The following is a 25,070-nucleotide window of genomic DNA, read 5'->3' as shown; positions in this document are numbered from 1 at the left end:
TTGTGTTTGGACTAGATGTTAAGTGCCTCTTCTAACCAAAACATGTTCTTTTCACACATTTCAAGATCTCTTCAGGTCTTTTTTCAGGTGGTACAGACAGCATAAACCTTAATCCATGACTAGATTTCAAATGTGTGCATTGAGGTCTCCTCACTCCATTGCTGTTATTAGTACAGCACATAACAGTAACATCTGTTAAGTAAGCAAACACAACTCTAAGTCAAGATAGCATTATGAGAATCATGCTCTCAAATTCCTTGCCATCCAAAGAGATTAAATTTGTTCAGCATACCTTAAAACATTATTTCATCTAAGACTGTAGGAAAGGGGAAAAAAGACAAATTTTAAAAAACTATCTTTATTTTTTTTCTTACATTTAAACAGGGATGTGTTTCAGTTTTAGACATCCAGCCATTGTTTACTTCATTACTGTAGACAGAAAGAAAAAGTATATAAATGCAAATCATATTGGCATATCTACATTAGTGCCAACTGCTTTACTAGAAGAAAACCTTCTGCATTAAAATCAAGCACTTAAAAAATCACTGAAAGCAAGTGCCTTGCTAGTAATTTCAGTAAATAAACAGCTTTTATATATTCAACCATTGTAAGTCCATAATATTCATACTGTCTTGCTATGGAGTTCAGATTATACAAACATGGTAGAGATTAAAAACCTCCAATAAAACTCATCAGGTGTATGAGAAATACACATACCACATGTACAAGCAACAGATTTGGTCAAGTACTACAAAGAAGGATGTGTTTTCACAAGAGAATGGTCAAGTGACCTATTTCTCAGCTGAAACAAAAACAAAGAAGTAACTTCATGAATCTGAAATAATCAGTAACACACTCTGGTGGAGTGGAAACTTATGACCTGTTACACAGTTGTGTTTTTGTAGGCCAAGTTCAGGTTTTCTAAAACAAAAACTTAAGAGCGTGAACAGTAATAATGACAACAATCAAAGTATACATATGAGCACAAAATCCAAACAATAAAATACACTTTTGGCTCTTAATGAAAAATAAATTACAAAATAAAATTAAAACCCTTGTAAATGCAATGATTAGTTCAAAGGTGTACCTTTGCTTTTATATACATTTTAAATGCTACCACAAAACAGACTAAAAATAAATACATATGCCAAAAGACATTTGTGGAAAGAAAAAAAAATGTTACTTAGCTCTAGAACAATTCTAAAGAAACAGAGATAACCTGTGTTTTGGTCAATAAATCTGTCTAGTCACTTCCATCTTCCACAGCCCTTCTTCAATAACTGGCATTAAACATGACAAAACCACAACTCCGTCATTATGGCTTTAAAATAAACATATTCTCTGAAGAAGAAAATATAAAATGAGCTGCCTTGCCTACAGAACTATTGGTTTGTTCATATTGCAAGCACTTAATCAGACTGTAAAGAAGCATCTGATATATCCTTGCCATCCTATGATACTAGGGAACTTACACTGCAAGACAAGAAAACTCCAGGGGAAAAAAAGGCAGGAAATTTGGGATGCTCTGAGCTAGTATGCAGTGAAGGCAGAAGTCTAATTCACTTCCATTGCGTTTCTTTTCTAAATTAAAGAGCAAAATAATACACCTCTAACTTTACATGGCACGTCCATATTTTCAAGCTAAAGATACTGTCAATCATCAACTACCCTAGTGAACATACAGGCTTTAATGTTTATTCCACTTTAGCCAGATTCAATACCAGATGTGCTCTGTAGAACTCTTTTGAAGGTAATTCAGTCTTGTTAAAATTACCAGAGGTACAACTTATATTATACAAACATTTGTATTCTTTGCACACTCTTAAATTTCTACTGTATTGCAATTTTCATTGTCAGCAAAATAAAAGCAGGTTTTCAAACTGAGAGGATACTAGAAATCCCTTCTGTTAATAGCACCAGCATTTTGACAACTGTCAACAGCTAAACCAGCATCCCCAATATCTCCAGACAGTGACAATTTGACTAGGCTAACAACTTGACTAACTAGTAATACTGAGGGCAAAAGAAGAAAGACAATGCAAGTGTCATAAAATAAATCTTAAGATTTTATTATTTCACAATATGTTTGTGTACCTGTATTTTTCTTCTTCATTTTTGAAGAAAATTGCTTTAGATACACAGCTACAAACTCAAATAACTGATTTATGACATCCGTCTTCATCTAAGACATTGCTACTACTTCCTACAAAAGAAGAAATACTTCTTAAGTTGAGTTTTACTCAAGATACTGCTCATTTCCTATAATTTCATTGGTCCATATGCTGATGGTCAAAGAAGCACTCCTATTTGACAATATCTTAAAGCTTTCAGAACAGATGAATTAAAGAAACAGAAAATGGATGCAGAAGAACCAAATCAAAGCACAGAGGCATGATATTGTTTCTCAGGGAGTCCTCGGAAAATGAGTTTATTATGGAGGTTTTTGTTTTGGGTTTTGTTGTTGGGGTTTTTTTAAGATCACAAGACAACAGTTGAACAAATAAGCATTTTCCCATGTTCTGTTTGGTTCTAGTCATTTGTTGCGCTGGATGGTTTTCCTTTTCCTCCGCTTGAATAAGCAGCAGCACCTGCAAGTGTGACATGAATTACATATGATATAAAAAGAAACCAGAAAACTAAACTAATTACTGTATGTCTCATTTGAAGTACATAGCTCAGGTATAGCCAGCACCACAAAGAACACATTAAGCTTTATTGCAGGCCATTGATTTATTAGAGAAAGAAACTGAAGTAGAGATATTTTTGACACATTTCACCTTTTTTTTGGGAAAAAAAGTATCAAACTAAAAAAGCTATAATGAAAGTTGCTATTCAGTTTGGAGTATTGATGAGAGCATCAAAACCACAAGTATTATAGGCTGATTTAAAAATGCATTTGTAAGAATAAAAAACATTACCTGAGTACTCTTTCACAAAAAACTGGTAATATGCCAAATAGAAGCTTGTGCTTATGACTGTGTCACCTAAACTATGCACTTAAGACATTGTTGCTAAAACAAGAAAACAATTCGAGTTTCCTTTGCCAACCAGAACTTGGAAAAACTTTCTCCAAGGCTATTCCACAAGACATTTTAGAAGAAAATGTTAATGAGCAGTATAATTAATGTTCTGATCCAGTGCTGTGATAATACTACTACAGGGAAAAATCACAGCTTAAAGAACACTGATATTCTCTCTTCGGCTTTATTGCATACTACATGAATGAAACAAAAGTGACAAACATTGTGAATTTTACTTGCAGATAGAGACAATCTGAAAGTACCTGAAAGAACACTACAGAATGAAAGCGCTGGAGGGAGTTAGATATAGATAATATACAGACGGACTGCAGAAGTCCAGAAAGTACTTTTGAAAATAAACTGAAGAGGCAACAAACAACACACACACACAAAAAAATTCATTTTAAGTGTACTGTTAGGCTTATTTTAAGCAAATTCCAGGTCCCGAATAACACCTTTAAAAATAAAGCTTCAAACTAAAGTGTTTGCAATGTGTGTGATCAAAACTGAACATGCAAGCTGTCTACTCTAATAGCTTGCCTCATATGGAGGGGCTTGGTTATTGAATTCTCACTTGCCATGCTATATACTGAAGAGTCTTAAGCTATGAAGCAATAGTAAAAATATAAATGTACTGCATCAATACCCTTGATCAGTACATCCTTAAGTTCACCAAGCATTTTATATCACTAAAATTCAAAAAGAATTCAGATAATTTAGTTTGGAATATGGGAAATGGGGAAAGCATTTAAAAATTAGGGAGAACAAGGGTCTAAAAATGAGGTTCTACAGAGGGTGAGAACAACATCCAAAGTAAGGGGAGACAGAAGTTACCTTCTCAAAATATCCAAGGCACCCTGTTGCTCAGTCACTGAAAAAGTAGCAGTGGGCAGAGGCAGACCAGAACTGCTCTGAGAGTTACATAACTTTCAGCAGAAAAAAACATTGGTTATTGATGAAGAGGAAGCCCAAGATTTAAATTCCATAGGGGAAACTACATAAGTAAGTATTTTTACAGCTAGCAGAAGTATCATACCGTATTTACTAAATTTAAAGTACTTCTTAAAGAAGAATTATAATTGGTTTTGAAGGGTAGTAGCCACTGACTGTAACTAGAATTCCTCCATAACTACTAACTCTTTTTTAGCATCTGCCTATAACCACTAACATTCATTATCGCTTAAGCTTTGAATTTACTTGTAGATGTACGAACTCCAATTTAGTTTAATTCTTTTTTCACCCCAAGTATTTTATATACGTCTTGTATCAAAGCAAAACAATGTTCCTCCCTTTCCACATTAATTATCCTATGATCCTGTAGATGACAAAATCCTACCCTCAACTGTGATGGTTCATCACTTTTATACTTGTTCGAGATTAGCATGCCTTAGGGAAAGCCCACAGAAAAATTCTGTCTTGATTTATAACATTAGCATGTATAGAACCCAGGTTACATAAGTAACAGTAGGAAGATGGAGGTACAGCAGACAGTTAATTTATATTCTAGAACAGCTATCTAGAATTTTAACTCTTCACTCCTTAAATAAATTGTGCTTATATAGACCACAACTCAAGTGGATCAGAGTTTTTAAATGTTTAGGACTACTTAAAAGCTCTTTGCAATTCAAGGACACATTAGGTTTTCTTGCTTTCCTTATCAGAAAATTTTAACTCATCCTTGCTGTAAATCTGACACTTTTATTCTTTCTGCATAGCCTATTTAGTTTGCTACTTTCTCTAGTCAACCAGAGAAAAAGGGCACCATGCGATGGTGAATTCAAGAGTTCTATTTTTAACCAACATAAAGCACTGCTTTTTTAATCCTCTGATCATCTGGAGTTTGCATAATACTAGTATAGTGAGTATAATTTCTATTAACATTTCTTTTTTTGGGTTTTTTAAATTATAAAAACTATTCAACTGTATTTCAATTAAAGGAGAAGTCACTAAATACTGAAAACTTCTAATTGATGGGGAAAAATAAGTATCTTATTAATATATAACATATCCAAAATTTTTAACATCCAATTTTATGAATTGTAAACCATAGAACTGTTTTGGAAATCTGAGCTGAACTACACTGAAACACTGTGTCTTTTTTAATCTAGAAGTGCTAGACTTCAAATTGGCTTCCAAGGCCAAATAAATGTAATTTTAAAATACATCTTTACATGGGATTATGAAAGAAACATAACCCTTTGTTAGAGATTCATAGTGCATGATTTCTCAATGAGTATAACTCATAGCAGAAATGCAGACTTGTACTTAAGCATACTGTCGCTAGAGGGTGTTATTGTCACTTGTACATAATACAGATATTACATTACTTAGAGATGTATTTAAAGCTATAGATAGGTGCCTTATTAAGGACTATTAAACCACAAATGTATTATCCAATTCAATATGCATGCAAAATACAGAAGAGGTAAGTTTTTTAAATTTCTACTTCTAGGATTTTTTTTAAATAAAGCATTTAATGACTGCTCACCTTTATTTGTTTACTATTTCTAGAGTAGGCAGTGCAATGGCAATCTATCAAATGCAAGAAACACTGCACTTTTCCTGTACAATCTAAAGTGACCTTTGAGGTATTATCTGAGGTAGCAATCCCAGTATTATGGTTTTGAACACGTCTTGTCCTTCTTAAGACATCATCATATATTTTTTCCTATTAAATACCTTTCCTTCCATTTGAACAATGCCTTGGGCCAAAATTCTAAAGCAACTTGATTTGTCATTTGTGTTTAGATAGCTGTGTTTTTACATTTGCCATCAGCACGTGACTTTACTACAGCATTAGTAACAAGTGTTTCAAGTGGCAAAAGAGATGCAAGATGCAAAAAGAACAGATCATATAATCAGTTCTTGTTTGCCCTTCTCTGCCTTCCCACAGAACAGCCTTTTGGTTATCCAAATCACACATGCTTCATAGAAGCAACTGTTCTGATGGCTGGCAAACAGTAAAGAGAGGTTAATTGCTCAGTGACAAATGAAAGAGCATCTGTAGAAGATTACAGATAGGTCTGTAGATCCCCAAGTGTCAGGGCAGCACAGCGATCAGGTTTGTTTTTTCCTTGCTTTACAACTTCAGTAAGTAACAACTGAAATAGGGCAGGAAAGCAACTTTTCTAAAAAGCCAAACCAACAAAAATAACCGAACTAACAACTCCTCTATCCCCGACATTCACAAACAAAAAGCCAAACACACCTAAATTGCCAAAACACAACATGCACTGCTAAGTCATACTAGCTGCACAACCACCATGGAAAATGACACAGCACAAGATTTAGAATATATGCTGCATGTCAGTATATAAATATTTATCAAACAATGAAATATTTTATTAAATGTTGGTTAAATGTCCCAAAACACTAAAACCCTTACTGAAGAAAAAAACTCCAAACTTATCCCTTCTGATTTACAGGATTTCACTGAAATGGTGGCAGAAGCTCTAATATTCAGCCAAATTACATTTGTGTTTATAGTTAAAATCATACATAATGGGGGCAATCCCACATGACAGGCACCCTTTTAAAATCTTTTAAATGAAGATATAGTCATGCTAAGTTTCTAAAACTAAGAAAACATCTACAACAAAGAGTGACGCATTCCTAAATAAGATTCAAGTATCCTTTCTTGGAGTATGAGGAAATGTTACAAACAGAAGATACGAGCAAGACAGGTTAGTTTTGTTCATACTTTCAGGTGGAGAAAAGATTATGAAAGAGGCACAAAAAGATTATGAAAGAGGCACAAAGAGTCTTTTTGAGAGAACAATGTCTCCTTAAAACTGAAAATATCCATGTCACAGACATGAAGGATACAAGTAATCCCAATCCCTTAACCTATTCCACAGTGTAAAATTTATAAACAAATGTTTAAATCCCTCTTGATATTAGGCTTGTAATTACCATGCTAAAATGTAAAATAATCTAAATCTTCTAAAGTGCTCTTTCTGAAAAAATATGTGTACCTATGCATTGATGTTTGATAGCAAAGCTGTAGAGGAAGTGAGAGTAGTGGGAGTGTATGCATGTTAGTTACTGCCAAAATATAAAACAACTTCAAAATATAAAAAACTACAAAAAAACTTCTAGTCACTGAGGAAACTTCAGCTTAAACAGACCGTGCTTAAACACTAATTTGAGTGTTACATACTCTAAATCCAGAAAATCAACCTAAAGAGTAGGACACTGAGACTAGTTATTTTGTCTGTAACAAAACCAGTTAAGAGTAAGCCAAAAAGGTCAAGGATAGCATATAACAATAGAATATTTGTCCATTATGAATTCAAATCAGAAGAAGTAAACTTTCACACTTAAGCAGCTGAGCATCTTGGCTCCTGAGAATTCTCTTAACATTCTGCAGATAAGTAAAGTAGGGATACTAAAAATGGGTTTAATTGTGCTAAGCACTACTCCAAGTGCAAGAAATTTAATCTTTTTCTGCGTGTATGTGAGCTAAGCATAAGGAAGATTATCACTGTGCTTATTTGAAGAGTGGGGACAGGGAATTTATCTATGGACAATCTATGAATATCTCTGCCCTTTTGGATTTTTTTTTGTTTATATATAAACAGAACTGTATTCTTGGCAGTAAAAGAATACTATACTCCACAAAGATGGTAGCAAAGAATTTAGTTTTTCTCAGTGCTCAGAGAAAACCATTGCAAAAATGTAGCCCTACAGAACATCTCTACTCAAAAATTTTAATTACACAGGAAAAAAGGCTTACGTATGGAAAGCAGAACCTGCAGAACAATTGCTTCAAAAAAAATTGCACTTTGAGAAATTTCCCTTTTCCCCAAAGTTAGGAGAATGGGTTCTAGAAAAATGGCTGCTACTAAATTGCTCTGCTACTACTAATGTATCCTTCAGACCTGTGTGCCTGTATTTTACAGTAAACTAGATCCATACTCTTGTAAAATCCTATTTCAAGCACAATTATAAAACAAAACATGTTGGAATTCATACTACCTTTAGCTGTCAAGAATATTTTTCTGTATTATTTTGCAAGTCTAAGTTTACTACTGAAATATATAAACATTAGTTGTCTTTCTCATGGTAACAGATCTTAATATTTTTCTTTTTCATACACTGTAATGTTAAGGAACCCTGAAGTTATGTTTTAGTGATTAGATAGAAAGTTGTCATAGACTAATACTCTGGTAAATACTTTGTTAATAGAGACAACTGGAAAAGTTCAAACATTATTTTATACATGTATATATAAAAATATATACATATATATATTTATAAAATATTACATATCATATATTATTTATATTATATTATATAAATATTTATAAATATATATACATATTTATATGCGAGTTATTTTCTAGATGTTAATACACTAGCTGAATGCTACAATATTTGAAAAGAACGCCTTCCCTTTCAAACAGAATATAAAGTAAGAAAAAATATTCTAGTACCCATTAAAAAGGTTGACATAAAGTATATCAAAAACTACACAACTAAAAGCAAGCAGAATTTGAAGCAGGCAGAACAGCTCCTGAAGGGGGCGTTTTGTAAAAACAGTTAATTGTTTCACAGAATTAAAATGTATTTTGTCATTTCTAAGTAGACATTTTATTTTTAAGTTTTCTGAAATTAGTTTTAAACCCAATAACAAGAACAAAGCTCCTGGGGCTATTTCTGCCTGCCTGTGCTGTATAACTCACCACATGTTCAACACTTTCTGGCAGCTATACAGAAAGGAAGTAAGAAAAGAAAGAGAATCAGAATACAATACAGAGGAAGAATTTCACATCTTCCATACATGGCTTTTGGTAGTCAGAACACTATCTTAAAATAAATATTTCAAAGTGAGTTGAAATATCAAAAATGCATGCGCTTCTCTAGCCAGCATTGCAAGACATGTCATTAAAGGCGTATAGGAACTCTACTATTTAAAAGCTTAAAGACAAAATTAAGTATAGCATTGTAGTTTTGTTCCTCACCAACAGCTATTTAGTTCAGACAATATTTTCTGAAAAATTATATGAGAAAAATATTGAAGCAGCTGAGCACAAAAGATCGGAAGAATATGAAAAGGACATACTTTGTTTCATCCATTACTTCTATTTCTGCAGGAGCTGTAATGGGTGCATTTGAACGGCCTGCAGTTGGGTCATCCGTGTTCAGTTCTCCATTTGTTGAGCTTACTACCTGAAATAACAAGAAAGACCTGAAATTATACTAGTGCCAGACATATATTTGTTAATTCCTAAGGTAACAATATAGCTTAAAAAAACCAGTAATTTTTGTTATTTCCATAGTGATTTTTATTCCAGTTATCTTCTCCAAGTTTTATTCCAGCACCTCTGTGCTCTTGTAATTTTCCTTTCATATCTATTAGTGGAACTGACCTCTACATGATGGACTCAAATTGAGTGGATGAAACAAAGCAGCAACTCTGTGGATGCCGTTTGCTAATTTCCCCCACATCTCTTCAGAGCCTTAAGGAAAGGCACTAAGCATTCTTCCGATACCAATTCAGTCGGTCCAACCCTATCTCTGCCCCTTCAGTGTATTTATGCTTCTTAGTTTAGCTCTTTATATTCAGTCTGAATAGGAAGACCTGATTCAGTTGTATGTCCAAGAACTCTCATCAGAAAAGGGGAAAACTAAGGCTGTCTTCTAGACCTAAGTGTACAGATGGTGTCTGATATTTAGGACACAAAAACATCTACTGCCAAAAAAATTAATAAAAAATTAATCTTCATTCCTATTAGTTTACCACCAAATTTCTATGTGGAATGTTCAAATCACCGTAAAAGCTGTGGTTCTCTGGGAATATTTGTTTGGACTTTAAACCAAGTGGAACCCAATATTCTCTCTCTCAGCTCCTCAATCAGTCAATTTTCCTGCATGACAAATGGAGCCATTCCAGAGGCTTGTTATTCACCCCACAGAATACACAAAGGAAGATGGTTAACTGGCTGTAGACAAGCACCTACCTGATCAGAGCTACTGACAGTGCTAATTGACTCATTTAAGAGTTGACTGACATCATGGAGAGGTCTAGTAGCTATTAAGTAGCAGCAACTTCTTGGCAAGGCAGCAAGCATAAAACACTTAATTTTGGACAAATAATATAAAAGCTTCCAGAAAACACCTATAAGCAATCAGTTATAGAGACTAAGAGTAGTCCATAATTCAAGATTATTACCAGCTGTTACCTGATGGTCAGAGATTAAGGTAGATGAAAGGAAAGGGAAGGAAAATCACCACTATAATATTATTTCCTTCATTCTTCCAAGCTCTCCTCTTATTATAGCAGTTGTGTCTCATCTATTTAAAACCAGAGCTAAGAGCCTAGCCTATTGAGGGTTTTTTTGTGGTTCCTATTGTAATTAAGTACAGTGCTTCAGAAGTTCGCTGCACCAAGGCATTTTCCATGCCCTTTGCCGGCATGAGGCTGAGTATTCTCCTTTCTCAAATTTCACTACGGAAACAAGCCACTGCCAAAAATCTCACAGGCTTGTAATGAAATAAAAGATATGTGAGATTGTAGGAATCCAACTACTTAAATTTTAGTCAATATAATTGAAGGAATCATGGGACACTGGACTTCATCCCTGCAATGATAAGCAAATAAATGGAGTTTCAACTAGGTGTCTTAAGCTTAGTTTCATATCACTGGGCACGACAGAAGCACTTCACATTCAGTGACAGAAACAGGTAGGAATTGTACTTTAACAAACCTTAAAATGTTGGGGAGGGCATCAATCAAATCAAACATCCTGGTTTACTAGTTATTGGGTTTTACAGAGACAAACAATATTCAGAGTTGTCATCATTGTAAATATTTACTAACAGGGATATAGTATTATCCCAACCACCTCACCAGATATCTTACTGTGAAGGTCATTTCATTGCTTTTTGTAAAATACCCAGAGTGGAAAAGTGCATCAGAAGTATATGCTAACTAAGACAGAAGCAGTCATAGTAATGTAAGGGTAAAAAAAATCCTTGCTCAGCAAATTAAATTAGTTTGATTCCAAAGGAAGCACAGAAGTACAGAATGGTTACATTTGGGAGGGAACACTGGTGGGGTCATGCTCACTTGACGCTCCCTGTGCCAAACTATAAAACTAACCACAGCTACAGCCTGCACTAATCCATGTACAGCAATGCCACCCAACTGATACTGTAGTCAACTTTGCATGCAGCCCTAATGCTGCAGGATTTCTGCTCCATAATTTAGGCTTCAAAATAACTTTTCTAAAAAGAATGTCAGATCCATGCTCAAGATTGTGTTAAGAGTGGTTGATGAGAAATAAAAGCCTTTGTCTTCAGTTTACTCAAACAGAAGTAGGGTACACCAAGAAATACCAAGACAAGTATATGCCCCTTTCTGGATGGGAAGCAAACACAGTACAATTTAGCTGTAAAAAACAGGTGACAGTTTGCAGGAGCATCTGCAAGAACTCCTGTTTTCTTCACTTTTCCTTAAAAAAGGAAATGAAAAAATGTATGACTTATACACAGACATCAAAACATACTGCCCAATTGTAGCACCTCTGGGGCTTTTATATGACACTCTCTTTCACACTTATTTCCCAGGAGCACCTGTTCAATGATTCACATGTATCTTCTTGGACAGCATATTCAAAAAAAGAGATCAAACTTAACTATGTACACATCTTCATTTGAATTGGAAAACAGGGAAGTAGGTATCTAAAAGTCCTTCCTATATTAGTAATATTTTAAGTATTATGAATGTGCTGCACTAATCTAAGCTGACTTCATCTTTAAAGGAGCCAAAATCACCCTCCGCTAGGGTCAATCTGGTAATAAAGAACAAAGCTTATTGCAGCTTATTCTTCAAACTGACTTCAAACTCAGTTTTTCTTGACAATGGTTTCCATTAGCTGGATAAATCTCTTTTCAAAACAGCTTGTTTCCTAAGTTGATTTATTACTTTGACTTCAAGAGAATTTGAAGCACTTTGTTGAAAACTTCACACCACATAGCAAAAGACTGCCTTACCTTGCTCTGGTCAATAACATAATCTCTGCTTCTCTGACAGATACCAAGGGTATCAGATATCCTTCCCACACACATATACAGCCATACACATTCACCAAATATACAAACAAATACTGTGAAGTATAACTGTCTGTTGCATGACTAAGTTTAGATGGGAGGAACAAAGTTCTTCTTTCTGAAAAGTGTTATGACCACTGAAAGCATAAGTGAACCAAAGCCTATATAGTAGAAGTAGCTTAAATCCAAAAAACAGCATCAGTCGTGCTTCTCCAGGACCACAAATGTCCTGAGTTTCACTCAAATCTACGACTGCGAAAGCAGCTCTAGGAGCTCACGACTGATGAAGAAAATGAAAGAAATAAAGACTCATACAAAGGAGTACAAGAGATAGGAAGAAGGCTTCAATTCCACTGTCAGTAAGACTACAGCTGTATGAATTTAATTTCACGTTACATTAGTAAAGTACTTTGGAATCTGACCTAAAAGAGCGTTTAGTAAGGCAAATCATTACATTCTCCTCTCCAACTATACACCAATCAGCTCAAAAATCTGCAAAACACAGGCAGGAAGATACGGGAACATAATAGAATTGAGCAAGAAAACGTCACCCAGAGGACATGATATGCACCAAAGGAGTGTTACACCAAATTCTGTGTCCAGAATCTACCACAAGTAAGCCACAATGAAAATTCACCACAGTAGATCTACATAAAAAGCTAAAACTAGAGAAGAGAGAAGCTACATGGAACTAAGTTTGCTTTAAGAGAAACTTTTAATTTAATTTCTCTACTTGTGATGCAAGTTGGAATGGATTTCCCTTGATGAAATCAACAGCCTGATGAAAAAATGATGAAAACAATTAATCTCTTAGAAGATTTGAATACAACTATAGAGAAAAAAATTAGGATATCTATGGTTTTGCACCTAAAAATTCTGTTACAAAATGTAGATGAACATTCTTCTCTGAATAGTAACACAATTAGGTTTCAAAAACCAAATATTTTTAGAGTTTCAAATTGGAAGTATCGCAATATTGAAGATTAACTTAAGCTAATCACTTATTTTCAAGTGAGAGAATAACCACTAAACTGAAAACTTAAAACTCCTTCAAGCATTTTTATAACTTTATCCTGGTTTAAATTTAGTTTCTTCAAATTTAATCAGTTCTTTCAAAGTTTAATATGAAGAGCACCTATACAAAGAAGCACATATATCACTGGTTATTTCTTGATACTTTCTATGCCATGAGGTAAAGAAACAAAAATTCCACCCACTAGCCATTAATGACACATTAATGGTGGAACAGAATGATTTCTTAGATACATGGCTCTCTGGAAGCTTGATAAAGGCCATTTCTAACAAGACACAGTTTAGCCCAAATACCAGTTCCCTAAATGGCAACAGTAAATCTTCAGCCTCTATACTTGGTTTTGGATTAGGAGGCAAACTGATCTTTTACTTGCTGTATTCAAAAATCAGTTAGAAAGTCTGACATGAAAAACAAATTTTGCTGACTTTCATTACTATGATCACAACAAGAAATTGCAAAAATTTGAAACAGACATAGAAAAAAAAACCTTCATTCCATTAAGAATCTCAGTAACTGAATTCTCCACTCAAAAAATAAAGGCAGTCTACATCTCTAAGTAATTCGTAAGTGATACTACATAATTCTTTATTTTACCTTCAAGAAGTTTTCAGTTAAGACAAAAGAATAAAAGTCATCACATCGCCTTTTTAGTTTACAAAATCTTAACAAAATTGATTTGTTTCATCTAACTTTACTATCTTGACTTCTTGAAGGAGAGGAATCTTGCAACTCAAAACAACTTATATCAAATATAAAAATCTTTCAAGCAGTTCCTAAGTACTTTACTGGGAACTCTTTAACCCAATCTTTCAATCTAATCTCCTTTTAAAGAATCCCCCAATGGGAAAACAGAAAGAGAAAAGAGGCAATGAAAAAAAGTAATGGAACAGATTAATATAGTCTTTATGAGTGCACAAGCAGACTGCAGCTCATACAGAGAAAGAAATAATTCAGTATTGTACAACTGACATTTTGAGAAGTGAGGCAAACTTACGAAAACAAAGGCACAAAAGTTGTTGAATGAATTGCTGGAAGGTATGAGTTGATCATTAATAAGTATGCATGAACTAGGAAAATGGACTGAAGTAAGTGGAAGAAGGGATGTCTTCCTTTTACAACTCAATTTCCTATTACTATTTGAAGTTTAACTGATTCTACAAAGTAAAATTAGACATGTCTAAGCACATTAGGATCTTTTGAACAGCAGCCTAGGGTCTGGGATAAATTAATACAAAAAAATAGAATAGTATCTGTTAATGAACAAACCAGTTCAAACCTCAATGGCTCACACTTGAACTTATCACTAAGAGCATACAAATATATGCTAACAAACACATACAACACCACCACTCAGTCTCCTTGATGTTAACAGGTCCCAGAAAAGAATCACTAGTACATTTTAACAACTGCCTAGAAAAAGAACCTCAGAGATGACATTAGCAGTAGTATTACAGATAACTAATAGCACTGACCTAAAAACATTTCACTATCATTTTAAAATAATCTGACACATTTTCATATCTTGCAGAAAGAATTGATAAAACTGATCTCAAAGACAAGCAATAGCTCACTAACATCACAGAAAAAAATACACTTTAATTTCACACCTTAGACTCAACTTTTCCTTTGAATAATTTTCTGTGGGACTTCTAGTATTCATCACCTTGAAAGCAATCAGGAAGCTAGTGAAGTAGCTAGCTAATGAACCCATTTAACAAACAGTATGATTCAGTTAATATCCCTGCAAAAAAGGGGAATTTGACAACAGCCAGGGGCTATGTCACAGCATAACTGGAGATACTATGTGATTTTGTAAGTGCCTTTAATAAGAAAGCATGACCACTCCACAACAAAAACCAGTCAACTACGAGAAAACCCTGCTGCCTAACACTCGATCTTCAAAGGCACAGACCATGGCTGCCGTTTTGCACAGTGCTTTTATTCACATGGCAATTGCTTAGCCTCAACTGATCTAAATGATCTGAACTCAGACAGACTGCCTGTATCCTGTGAGGAAAAAGGATAAAAACAACACTATATTAACAGTAAGGAATATTAGTGCTACTTGTGTTATTTCCTAGAAAATGTTCCCTGGAAACATTTTTTCTAGTCAATTACTGTTTGAATAAAGGAGTGAAGTTAAAGCAAACATCACTAGATAGCATTTTAATTTGATGTTTACTTAAGGAATGAAAAACATGGCTTGCATAACACTGAGTTCAGTGGTTTTTAGTTGCTAATATAATTGACACACTGGAAGTCTAAACTTCAGTTGCTTGCACTGAGGTAAGTATATATTCTGTAAAAAAGATAGTTCGACTGTTTTAAGACTTTTACTAAGAAACATGCAAGAAAAATTCCATCAACAAAAAGTTCCATAGTTTCAGCACCTGTTTTCAGTTTAACAACTGAACTGTGAAGTAATAAATAACAGCAGCATTCTGAACATTACTGATAATCAATCTTAACATGAAAACATGAATCACTAGATACATTACAGGAAAGTAGTATTATGTAATGCAAAACAACTGATTTAGGTCATGCAAAGAAGCAGAAAATACCTGTACAGAGCCACCATGTCTGTCAGATGCCAGGTGAGCCCTCAAATGATGTGGATTGGTTTGCTGTGAGTCCCAAGCTGCCCTATGGTCTATTGACTATAATTTTTGAATGTATTAGAATTTATGCAAAAGAAGAAAAAGAAATTAAAGATAAATAATTTGTGCATTAATTGTCACATATTATTTTTAAAAAGCACAGAAGGACTACACACTCAATCCCTATATAGACTGCACTTCCACATTATCAACATTCTTACACATGCCTTCATATAAATTCTTATACAGAGGTGAAGCAGCTAAACCTCCAAATTCTTAGTCAGAAAAAGCACACTAACACAACCCTCCAATTTTGCTTAGGTAAACTGACACAGCTCTGAATTCCTAACATTGTTACCACCCAAGTCATTAGGCTGGTTTAAAAAAAAAAGTGAAAATGTTATACATACATGTTAGAACTGACAGAGAGGATACAGTGTATGGAGGAGACATGGAAAATAAAGTGTGAGTAGGCGGAAAATTCACTACTGATTCACTGCACTGCATCATAGCTTCAAACAAACAAGATTTACAAGATATTTATGTATCTCTATATATGCAGAATTTAACAAAGATCTACTAAAAGTGAAAACAAAGAAAACCTACAGTCAACTTTATTTTCAAGTTCTAATAAAAACATAGCACAAATCATTAGACAAAAGACATAGTAATGCTGATAATCTTACATGAGCAGTTTACCTGATTTTTGGATTGCTGCATTCTGTCTCTGTGCTGATATGCTTCTCTGTTTGAAGACATTGCAGGGTCTGAATGTATTGAACCCACTGGAGTAGGCTACAAATATAAATAATATGTAGCAACTGGTAAAAAAAATAAATTTCTAAGTCTCACCAAAAGTTTCTGGTTTGTAATAGAAAATAATCTTTAAATCTGACAGTTTCAAATAACACAAAATTATCAGATTAAAGCAGAAGCTTCACTAGATATTTACTAATGCTAACAACAAAAAAAGCAAACCATTACTTACAGAATATATTGAAGTAGCAATTCTAAGTATTATCATACAATAATTTTCTGAAAGACTTTAGGCTGATATTTTCTGCAATTAGGAGTTACAACATTCTGATGAAACCTGATGAAAGGCTTGAAGTAATTTTTAATGCTAAACACTGAAAAAAATATTTTGCAACAAAATAAATGCTACAATTCTTTAAGAATCACACAGAGAATTGCAGAGTGAAGGGCATAATCTGAAATTAGTCAAACATACGCATATTAGCCCTGCCTGCCCTACATAATAAAAAGAAGTGAAAAATTTGAGAAGCTGAAGAAAATCCCATCTTCTACCATTTCTTAAATTACATAAACAGTGCTTCCTGAACTGATAAATATCTTAAGTATACCTCATATGCAGAGAAGTTATAGCTCTACATTTTAAAACTACTGGGAGAAAAAACAAAATATATGCAGTTATGACAGTTACTTGCATAATTTTAAGTTCCTTCAACTCAAAAAACAATCTGAACTTCTACCACCTCATTTTGGAATCAGCAGAGATGTACTTTGATATTAAGAGCACATTTGGAAAGAGACTGAATATGAAGCACTCAAGCCAAAAAATAATGTTAGAATATGCATCTGCAGATGGGCTTGTAACAGCAGCTGTTCACAACTCTATTAGCAGCCTTGAGATGCACATACTTTATGAAACTCAGAACTGATCATAAAAAAGCCATTATATTACTAACAGCTGAACTGTACTCACCAACTGTTTGCCAATCCAGTCGTATTCATAATCAAACACATAGCCTTTCCGATCCAGTAAGTCTGTGAAGAGCTTTCTTAAGTAGTCGTAGTCTGGCTTTTCAAAAAAATCTAACCTTCTTACATAACGTAGGTAAGTAGCCATTTCCTCTAGATAAATAAGAAATATATATATTTGCTGTTATCTCTTTTAATGGAACTCAAAAAAATCCTCATCACCTATTTCATTTTAAAGCAACTTGTACTTCTCACCATAAAACCTGAACAGTTTTTCACCATGAATCTGTGAATTACCAGAAAGAAAAGTTACTTAATAATGTTCTTTGAGATGCTACCATATTCTGAGATATACTACCATATTCCAAACATTTCCTAGCAAGTGACACTCCACTAATTTTTCCTTCATGTTACCTGTTGAGATCTTCTATTCAACGTTCCAATTCTAAGACACAGCGTGCAAAAAATTGTGGAGAGAAATGTCTCTGCTTTCTTTTTCTTTCCAATCAATTTTACAGAGACAAGACTGAAGAAAGGTAAAGAAAGGGGTATACAACTTAAAGCATCAGCCTCGTATCCACAAGGCCTGCTGTGGACAGGATTGCCTTTCATTTATCATGAGCTACTCTCAGCAAAGTCCACTTTGCCTATCAATGACATTTTGATTACCTTCCAAGGTGTTCACTTATGTTTTGGCAAAACCGTGACCATGTCATACATATCCCTTGTTCCAAGCACTTTATCTCTACTTTTAAAAATATCTAATTTCCTTCTCTCCAATTTCCAACACCTCATTGATTCTCCTTCAACTTACAGAGAACTAGAAGTGATACATGAACCTTACAAGTTATTCTAAATATTGTTCAGCTTGTTTTTAAGAGAAGTATGACACCAGATTTCAGCTGAAAAGGCTTGCAAAATTTTCAGTGTGAAGACACAAGTGCAGACTAGTCGATCACTGCAAGCACACACATAGTATTTTTTTTAATGTTTCTTTTAGAAGAATCTGTATTTGTAGAACAACAGCATTAGCTTACTGCTGCTTCAAAGGATAATTCTTCTATCTGCACCCAGTATTGATTAACTTAACCATCAATGATTTGGAAAAAGGGGCAGAGGTCTCCTCAGCAATTTCACTGACAGCACAAAGCTGAGAGGAGTGGCTGATACCCCAGAGGGCTGTGCAGCCCTTCAGAAGGACCTCAACAGCCTGGAGACATGGGCAGAGAGGAACCTTCTGAAATTCAGCAAAGGCAAATGCAAGGTCCTGCACCTGGGGAGGAACAACCCCAGGCACCAGCACAGGCTGGGGTGAGCTGCTGGAAAGCAGCTCTGTGGAGAAGGAGCTGGGGATCCAGTGGGCAACAAGCTCTCCATGAGCCAGCAGTGTGCCCTGGTGGGCAAGAAGGCCAGTGACATCCTGGGCTGCATTATGAAGAGCAGGTCAAAGGAGGTGATCCGTCCCTCTACTCGCAGTCTGTGTCCAGTTCTGAGTTCCTCAGCACAAGAGAGACATGGAGCTCCTGGACCAGGTCCAGCAAAAGGCTACTAAGCTGATCAAGGGACTGGAGCATCTCTCATATGATGAAAGGTTGCAGGAGCTGGGCTGGTCAGCCTCGAAAAGAGCCAACTGCGAGGGGACCTGATTAATATATATAAATATCCAAGGGGTAGTTGTGGAACTGCTCTGCTCAGCAATAGGAGGAGAGGCAACGGGCAGAAACTGATGCACAGGAAGATGCACAGGAAGTTCCACGGGAACACAAGGATCGAGTCCTTTACTGTGCAGGTGACTGAGCACTGGTACACACTGCCCAAAGAGGCTGTGTAGTCTCCCTCACTGGAGATAATCAAGAACTACCTGGACACACAATCCTGTCCCAGGTGCTCTGGGACGGCCCTGCCTGAGCAGGGAGATTGGACCACATAACCTGCTGTGGTCTCTTCCAACCTGACCCATTCTGAGATTCTGTCACCTACTACACACATTATTTTAAACATAGATATTAAACAATTACCTATGCCAGTTTCATTTTATAAATTAATACACGAGATTTTTTATTAAGAGCAGACATTACCTGGGAAGTTTTCACACAATACTTCTATAGGAGTTGCTCTTTTAGTGTCTCCAATTTTCTGGTAACGTTCTTTTAATGTATCTGCCTATAACAGAAGAACAAACAAGCTTCTGAAGTTATATAGCCTACAGACACCCATTCAGAAAAACCCCAAACATGTCAATAAAAGCTGATGATCTGAAAGTAAGACAAAGGAAGATATCAAAGCCCACTACCTTTAAACCTTGCCATGGAAGACTTCCTCTGAGAAAATACATAAACATATGACCCAAAGCTTCCAAATCATCTCTTCTACTTTGCTCTGAAACAAAATGCAAATATTATTATAAACTTCCATCTGTGTAATTTTACATTACATTTAAAAGACTAGCTTCCAAATTATATAAAAATAATTGTTAGGTGTAACGTACTTTACACCAAACTGAGCATGTGGGGGCATTATTGTGTACTATGGACTGCCTTAAGAACACAACTAAACCCAGAAAAAATGCAGAGGCAGACTGCAAGTATACACATTTCAACAACACTTTAAGCAAATTATCTTGTTGTTATGAAATCGTTCTCATTCTAAAACACATTTGACACTTAAAACTGCATTTTAATTATGACTTTTTTTTATCTATTATTTTTGAACTTGAAACAATTTAAGAAAGCTTCAGTAGAATTAATTTTTCCTCTACAAAATCACGGAGAAGACACTGTTTTCCTCAGGGACCCATTATGGAGTTTCTGAGATAAGCAGAAGGTAGATTGAAGAAGACTCAGAAGTACTACTATTTAAACAGAATGCAGCGTGTACATACAGACTGCTATCAAGTCTAGGTGGCTTATGGGCTTTCACAGAACACAATGCTCACCAAAGCTACAATTTTTCATCTGCAGTAAAGCAGTGGCAGTCCTTCAAGAAGTTCACAGAAGGTTAAAGAAAAACGAAAGTAACAAGGAAAACACAATGTATTCAGAGTTTTCAGAGTACATTTCATGTACTTCTTATATTAAATCTGTCATTCTTGGGAAAACAGAAGGTAATAGTCAGTCTTTAAATTACTAGAGGAAAACAAATCTTTTCATTTCCACCTGACTTCATTCCGTATTGTTGTTGAAAGAAATGTTATACATTGTATTATGTACTGTAGTAAGAGGCAATATTTAATTCTAAATTTGGCTTTCTCTCTGACACAAGAAAGAAAAACAAAGTATTAACATTGTTTCTACTCAGTATTTCAAAAAACAAAATCACTATGCTTTGATGACAAGAGAAATGGAGCAGGAAAGTAAATGAAAAAAAATTTGATTTTTCAAACACAGCAAAGTCAACAAATCCAACCTGGCTCTGATCTGATCAACACATAATACTGCCATAAACATATTGCATCTGAAGAACAATTTTTAATTTTCATATAAATAGAACAATGCACTTACTACTCTGTTTTCTGGCCCTATCTTCTCATCTGAACACTGAATAAACACATATTATCAAATGAGTAAGAAAATACCAAAAAAAAAGGGATGGTGGTAACATGTAGGCTACATCTCACTTCATCACATATCTGCCAGCCATAAAAAGTTGTTTCAGCCATTTCTCCTTCACTCATTTCCATGTTTCCAATTCCCTTGCCAACACTCTTCCTGTTTGTATTCACTTCTCCACTCTTGTTGTCCAATGCTGCCACTTGTCTCACAGTGAGAGCCCTCCAGACAACATGGTCCTATCTGAATTTCTCTGCCAACCCTCCAACATCCCACTTGCTGACCACATGCTATCCTGATACAATCTCCTCAGTTAAGAAGTAAGCAGGAGTAAGTTGCAGGGCTCTATGCATGACATGTTTCAGTATGTGAAAGCAACATTAGGTACAGGTGCTGGCAGAAATCCTGTGTTCTTTATGTGGTGGGTGAACATGCAGAAAATCAGTACTTCAGGGGTAGCGCTTCTGACAAACATCTTGTGCAATGCAGCACATTTCATATAAGGCAGATGAGTGCTAAGACGGTAGCAAAGCATACAGGAATGTTACAAGTGTGCAAAAGATGGTCCATCTATGGGTAACACTAGGGTAAGGCCCACAAAAAGTTACTGGAAAGCTCCATTTGGTCTTTCCTAAGGGACAGTAAGTCCTCTCTTTCAATTAAGTCCTACAAATTATGCTAATGAAAAATTAACATTTTCTCCTTTAAAAAAACCAATCAAATTAATAGCACCTTATTGAGGCAATTGCTCCTTTTCAGACAGTCTATCTATGAAACTTGTCATCTTTATTATTTCAAATTAAGGCATTTTGAAGTGTTATTTTGCTGAGGTTTTGTTTGGTTGTTTTTTGGTTTTTTTTATAAGATGGGCACTGTTGGTTATATTTCTGTAGCACAACAGAAATTTCTCGGGGAACTACGATAGAACACTGAAATTTACAATGCCCTCAAAAACATGCTGTGGGAAAGGATTTTGTGTTTGTTTTAATTTGGGTGACAGAGATTGTTATTTAGAATCCACACAAGTTCTTCACTGATCACTCTGGAGTAATTAAGAAACAGTAGTCAAATATCCTTTCCCATGGAAATTTTCAAGATCACCTTGAGAAGCAGGAAACCCAAAGACAATATTGCTATTATTCAAAGAAGGACACCCAAAACCAGGAAAAAAAATATCTGGAAGCCAGTGGACTAGCTGGAAGATAAAAGGATTTCAAGCATCACCTGGAGGAAAGGCTGCTGATGTATAAGGATCCTATTGTATCCCATTTTAATGAGACTGAGAGGATAAGTTGCCTAAAAGATAATACAATCATAACAAATACATAACAAACCTTTAGGGCACATGGTTTCCTCTCTCTCAAAGAGATCATCTGAAGCTACCTAAATTGGTAATAAACTAATATTTTTTATTTAGCTCATAAACTACAGACAAGTATCTCAGTTCAAACAGGCTGTCAGCAGGCTATCCCCAGAAATTATTTTTTTTAGCATAAACAATTAAGTAACCATAACACAGTTTAAACAACAGACATTCAGTCTTTACTAAGCATCCAGCTCCCTAAAGAAAGTTTAGGTATTGATTCTTTCTAGCAGTAGAAAGATATTATCTATTTGGATCAGAAGACACAGTATTAACAAGAACAGGACATCGTTAGATACGCAGATGGGAAGTAATTACCTAGCTTGAACTGTCAGTTACTAAAGTTTAATAAAAATAAATTTGAAATCCAGAGCCTGTAGCCTTACTAAAAATGACTGGATTTCATTTAATAATATAAGGGAAAAGCCTTTTTTCCTGAACAAAATAATGAATCCTGAAGTTAATGGATCTGGTTCATAAAAAAGAAGTTGCATGCCAATTTTATCATATAATTTTATCACACTGTATGCCATGCTGTAGTCTTAAGAACAATATAGACTGAAAATAAAAAAAAACAAAACTTATTTTCATTTATATCTTTAATTAAGAGTGCAAAGAGTTATTTATTGGTTTTATTAGAGGCACCGTTTCATATAACTGTGGATTTATAAGGTTAACTTACACAGGGAAAAGTGTTTATCTAAGACAGCTAAAATTCTGTCCTGAAGTCCATAGATAATTCAGTGAGTATGAGAAGGACAACACTGAACTTCCTAGAGGGGAACCCAGGTCTAGGAAAGACTTCATCCTGCATCACTGGGCCAATGACAAGTAAAAGTTGCTGCATGTCCTGTAGAGCCATCACTACAAAAATCTACTACAAATGCAGAAGGGTTGGTTGTTTTTTTTTTTAGCTACTCGAAAAACTTCAGGATTTAGGCTAATAAAATTTTAGGATCAAATGTTTATTGTTCTTGCAGTAAGAAGTTTATTAATATCCAATACAGAATTATTTGTGGATGGTTTAGATTAAAAAGGAGCCTGGCCCCTACAAAAGCAATTCCAAATCAAGAACCTATGATAGTTGTCACAAGAAAGTACATGTACTAGAGGTAAGAATGGGGCTCTCCAAGTTTTGTTTGAGGATAAGCACTTCTTTAAAGAAATTGGCTTCATTTCACCTTTCTATTCATATTAAGAGTAGACTTGCTTCATTCCTGGAAGAGTTTCAAGCATTCGTTGTACAACAACTAACCTCTGCCTCTGCAATAATTAAGCACTATCATGAAAATACCAATACAATCAAGGATATGGGTAGTTCCCCGGAGACCATTACGGATGGCCAGATTAGAGTAAGTTATAATTCCATGTGACTATACTTTCTGTAGCCAAACAACTTAGACAACATGTTAACACACTGTTCTTCTGAATTTAGGGAAATCCCAGAATAATTACCAATTTACATATCCAGCACACATAGAAAATTGCAGGACTTTTATAGATGCAGATTTTTGTTTTCATTAACCTCCCAGTCAGAATCTAGACTTTCTGGAATCTCACTTTCCCTTCCTGAAAATGAAGTGAACTGGAGAAGAAGCACAGAGTAATTTTATCCCTAAGAGAAATTATCTTATTGAAAGGTAGAGCACCAGCTACATCCTAGTAAGGGCTGCAGAGCATTTGTATTTCCTGCTCTCTGAATAAAGCCACATTATTCTTCATATAGACAAAATACCTTCTATTCCATATACAAACTCCCAGCTTGGCACAAAACTATCAGAAATCCTTGATCAAATGTCTCTTCTGAAACAAAAGATTATTGTCTACAGGATGTTCAGTAATTATGTATTTCCTATATAACCTTAAAAGAGTGGGCTTTGGTGATTTTGAGCAAGTTTTGATTACACATTTAAAGTCTTTCTACTAGCTATACGTTTGTTACGATAGTCTTAAATTCTATGGATCCTAAAACATACTTTTGATTCAAGGGCAACATCCTTACTTACTCATATGCAATAACAGATAAAGTTACAATTCAATAGAGACATTCAAAAGTAACTTATAAGAGAATGTGAACCTGAGAGTCTCCCTCTTTACTGAAAACATTTTTTTTACAAGCTGTCAGACCATTCAAGCAGCTCAAGAAATTATCTACAAACTAAAAATACTACCCTAAAAATTGTCTAATTACCACTATTTTCAGAACGAACTGTATCCTATATGCCATTGTCTCCACAAACACAGAGCTTGAGGACCTTCAGTACATCTCACTCCACGAATTTAAAAATATACTACATTTTTAGAGGAATATCACAGAACATAAAACAACTGTTGGAATGGAACAATTCAGGCTCTTTAGGAAGGAGAGGCAAGAGAAACCAGGAGGCAGTGTCACCCTCCATAGTAACAGCCAGCTGAGTGCATGGTGTTTTGTCTGGGGATGGACGAGGAGCTGGCCAAGAGCTATTGAGAAAGGATTAATGTGAGGGCAGGGTTAGGTGGCCACAGGCCCCCCAACCAGGAAGACTGAGCAGCTGAGTCCTTGTGGTGGTGCATCTCTCCTCCACTCCTTCCAGGCCACATTGTGATCTGAAAAAAGTTGATTAGGTCTCAGCTTGACAAGCAGCACCTGGGCTCAGCTTTCCTTGACTTTATCAGACACTCTGCTCCCAGGAACACCTAGGGTCTAACAAGCTCATGTTTTCTTTATGAACAGCCTTGGAAACTGTTCTT

At 35.2% G+C, this 25,070-nt stretch overlaps 1 protein-coding gene across 17 annotated transcripts in view; it reads right to left on the bottom strand.

The window, feature by feature from the left end:
- Window positions 1-342: 342 nt before the first annotated feature.
- The window catches only part of CSNK1G3 (casein kinase 1 gamma 3), a 73,851-nt gene continuing 49,123 nt past the window's right edge, over window positions 343-25,070 (bottom strand). For 4 of the 17 annotated variants that reach the window (XM_088156671.1, XM_088156672.1, XM_088156673.1 and 1 more), the window contains 9 exons: window positions 19,720-19,805; window positions 19,505-19,589; window positions 17,431-17,579; window positions 16,404-16,499; window positions 15,669-15,764; window positions 9,085-9,191; window positions 8,705-8,728; window positions 3,855-3,946; window positions 343-2,588 (listed from right to left, as the gene is read on the bottom strand). In XM_088156671.1, the coding sequence (XP_088012797.1) occupies window positions 3,889-3,946; window positions 8,705-8,728; window positions 9,085-9,191; window positions 15,669-15,764; window positions 16,404-16,499; window positions 17,431-17,579; window positions 19,505-19,589; window positions 19,720-19,805 (701 nt within the window). In that variant the 3' untranslated portion in view covers window positions 343-2,588; window positions 3,855-3,888. Of the gene's footprint in view, window positions 2,589-3,854; window positions 3,947-8,704; window positions 8,729-9,084; window positions 9,192-15,668; window positions 15,765-16,403; window positions 16,526-17,430; window positions 17,580-19,504; window positions 19,590-19,719; window positions 19,806-25,070 lie in introns of all 17 variants that reach the window. The other 13 variants (XM_088156680.1, XM_088156684.1, XM_088156681.1 and 10 more) reach the window with 8 other exon arrangements.

The sequence above is a fragment of the Sturnus vulgaris genome, chromosome Z (genome assembly GCF_052056855.1).
Source record: "Sturnus vulgaris isolate bStuVul1 chromosome Z, bStuVul1.hap1, whole genome shotgun sequence".
In the NCBI taxonomy this organism is placed as follows: domain Eukaryota; kingdom Metazoa; phylum Chordata; class Aves; order Passeriformes; family Sturnidae; genus Sturnus; species Sturnus vulgaris.
This window is presented reverse-complemented; position numbering and strand designations above follow the sequence as displayed.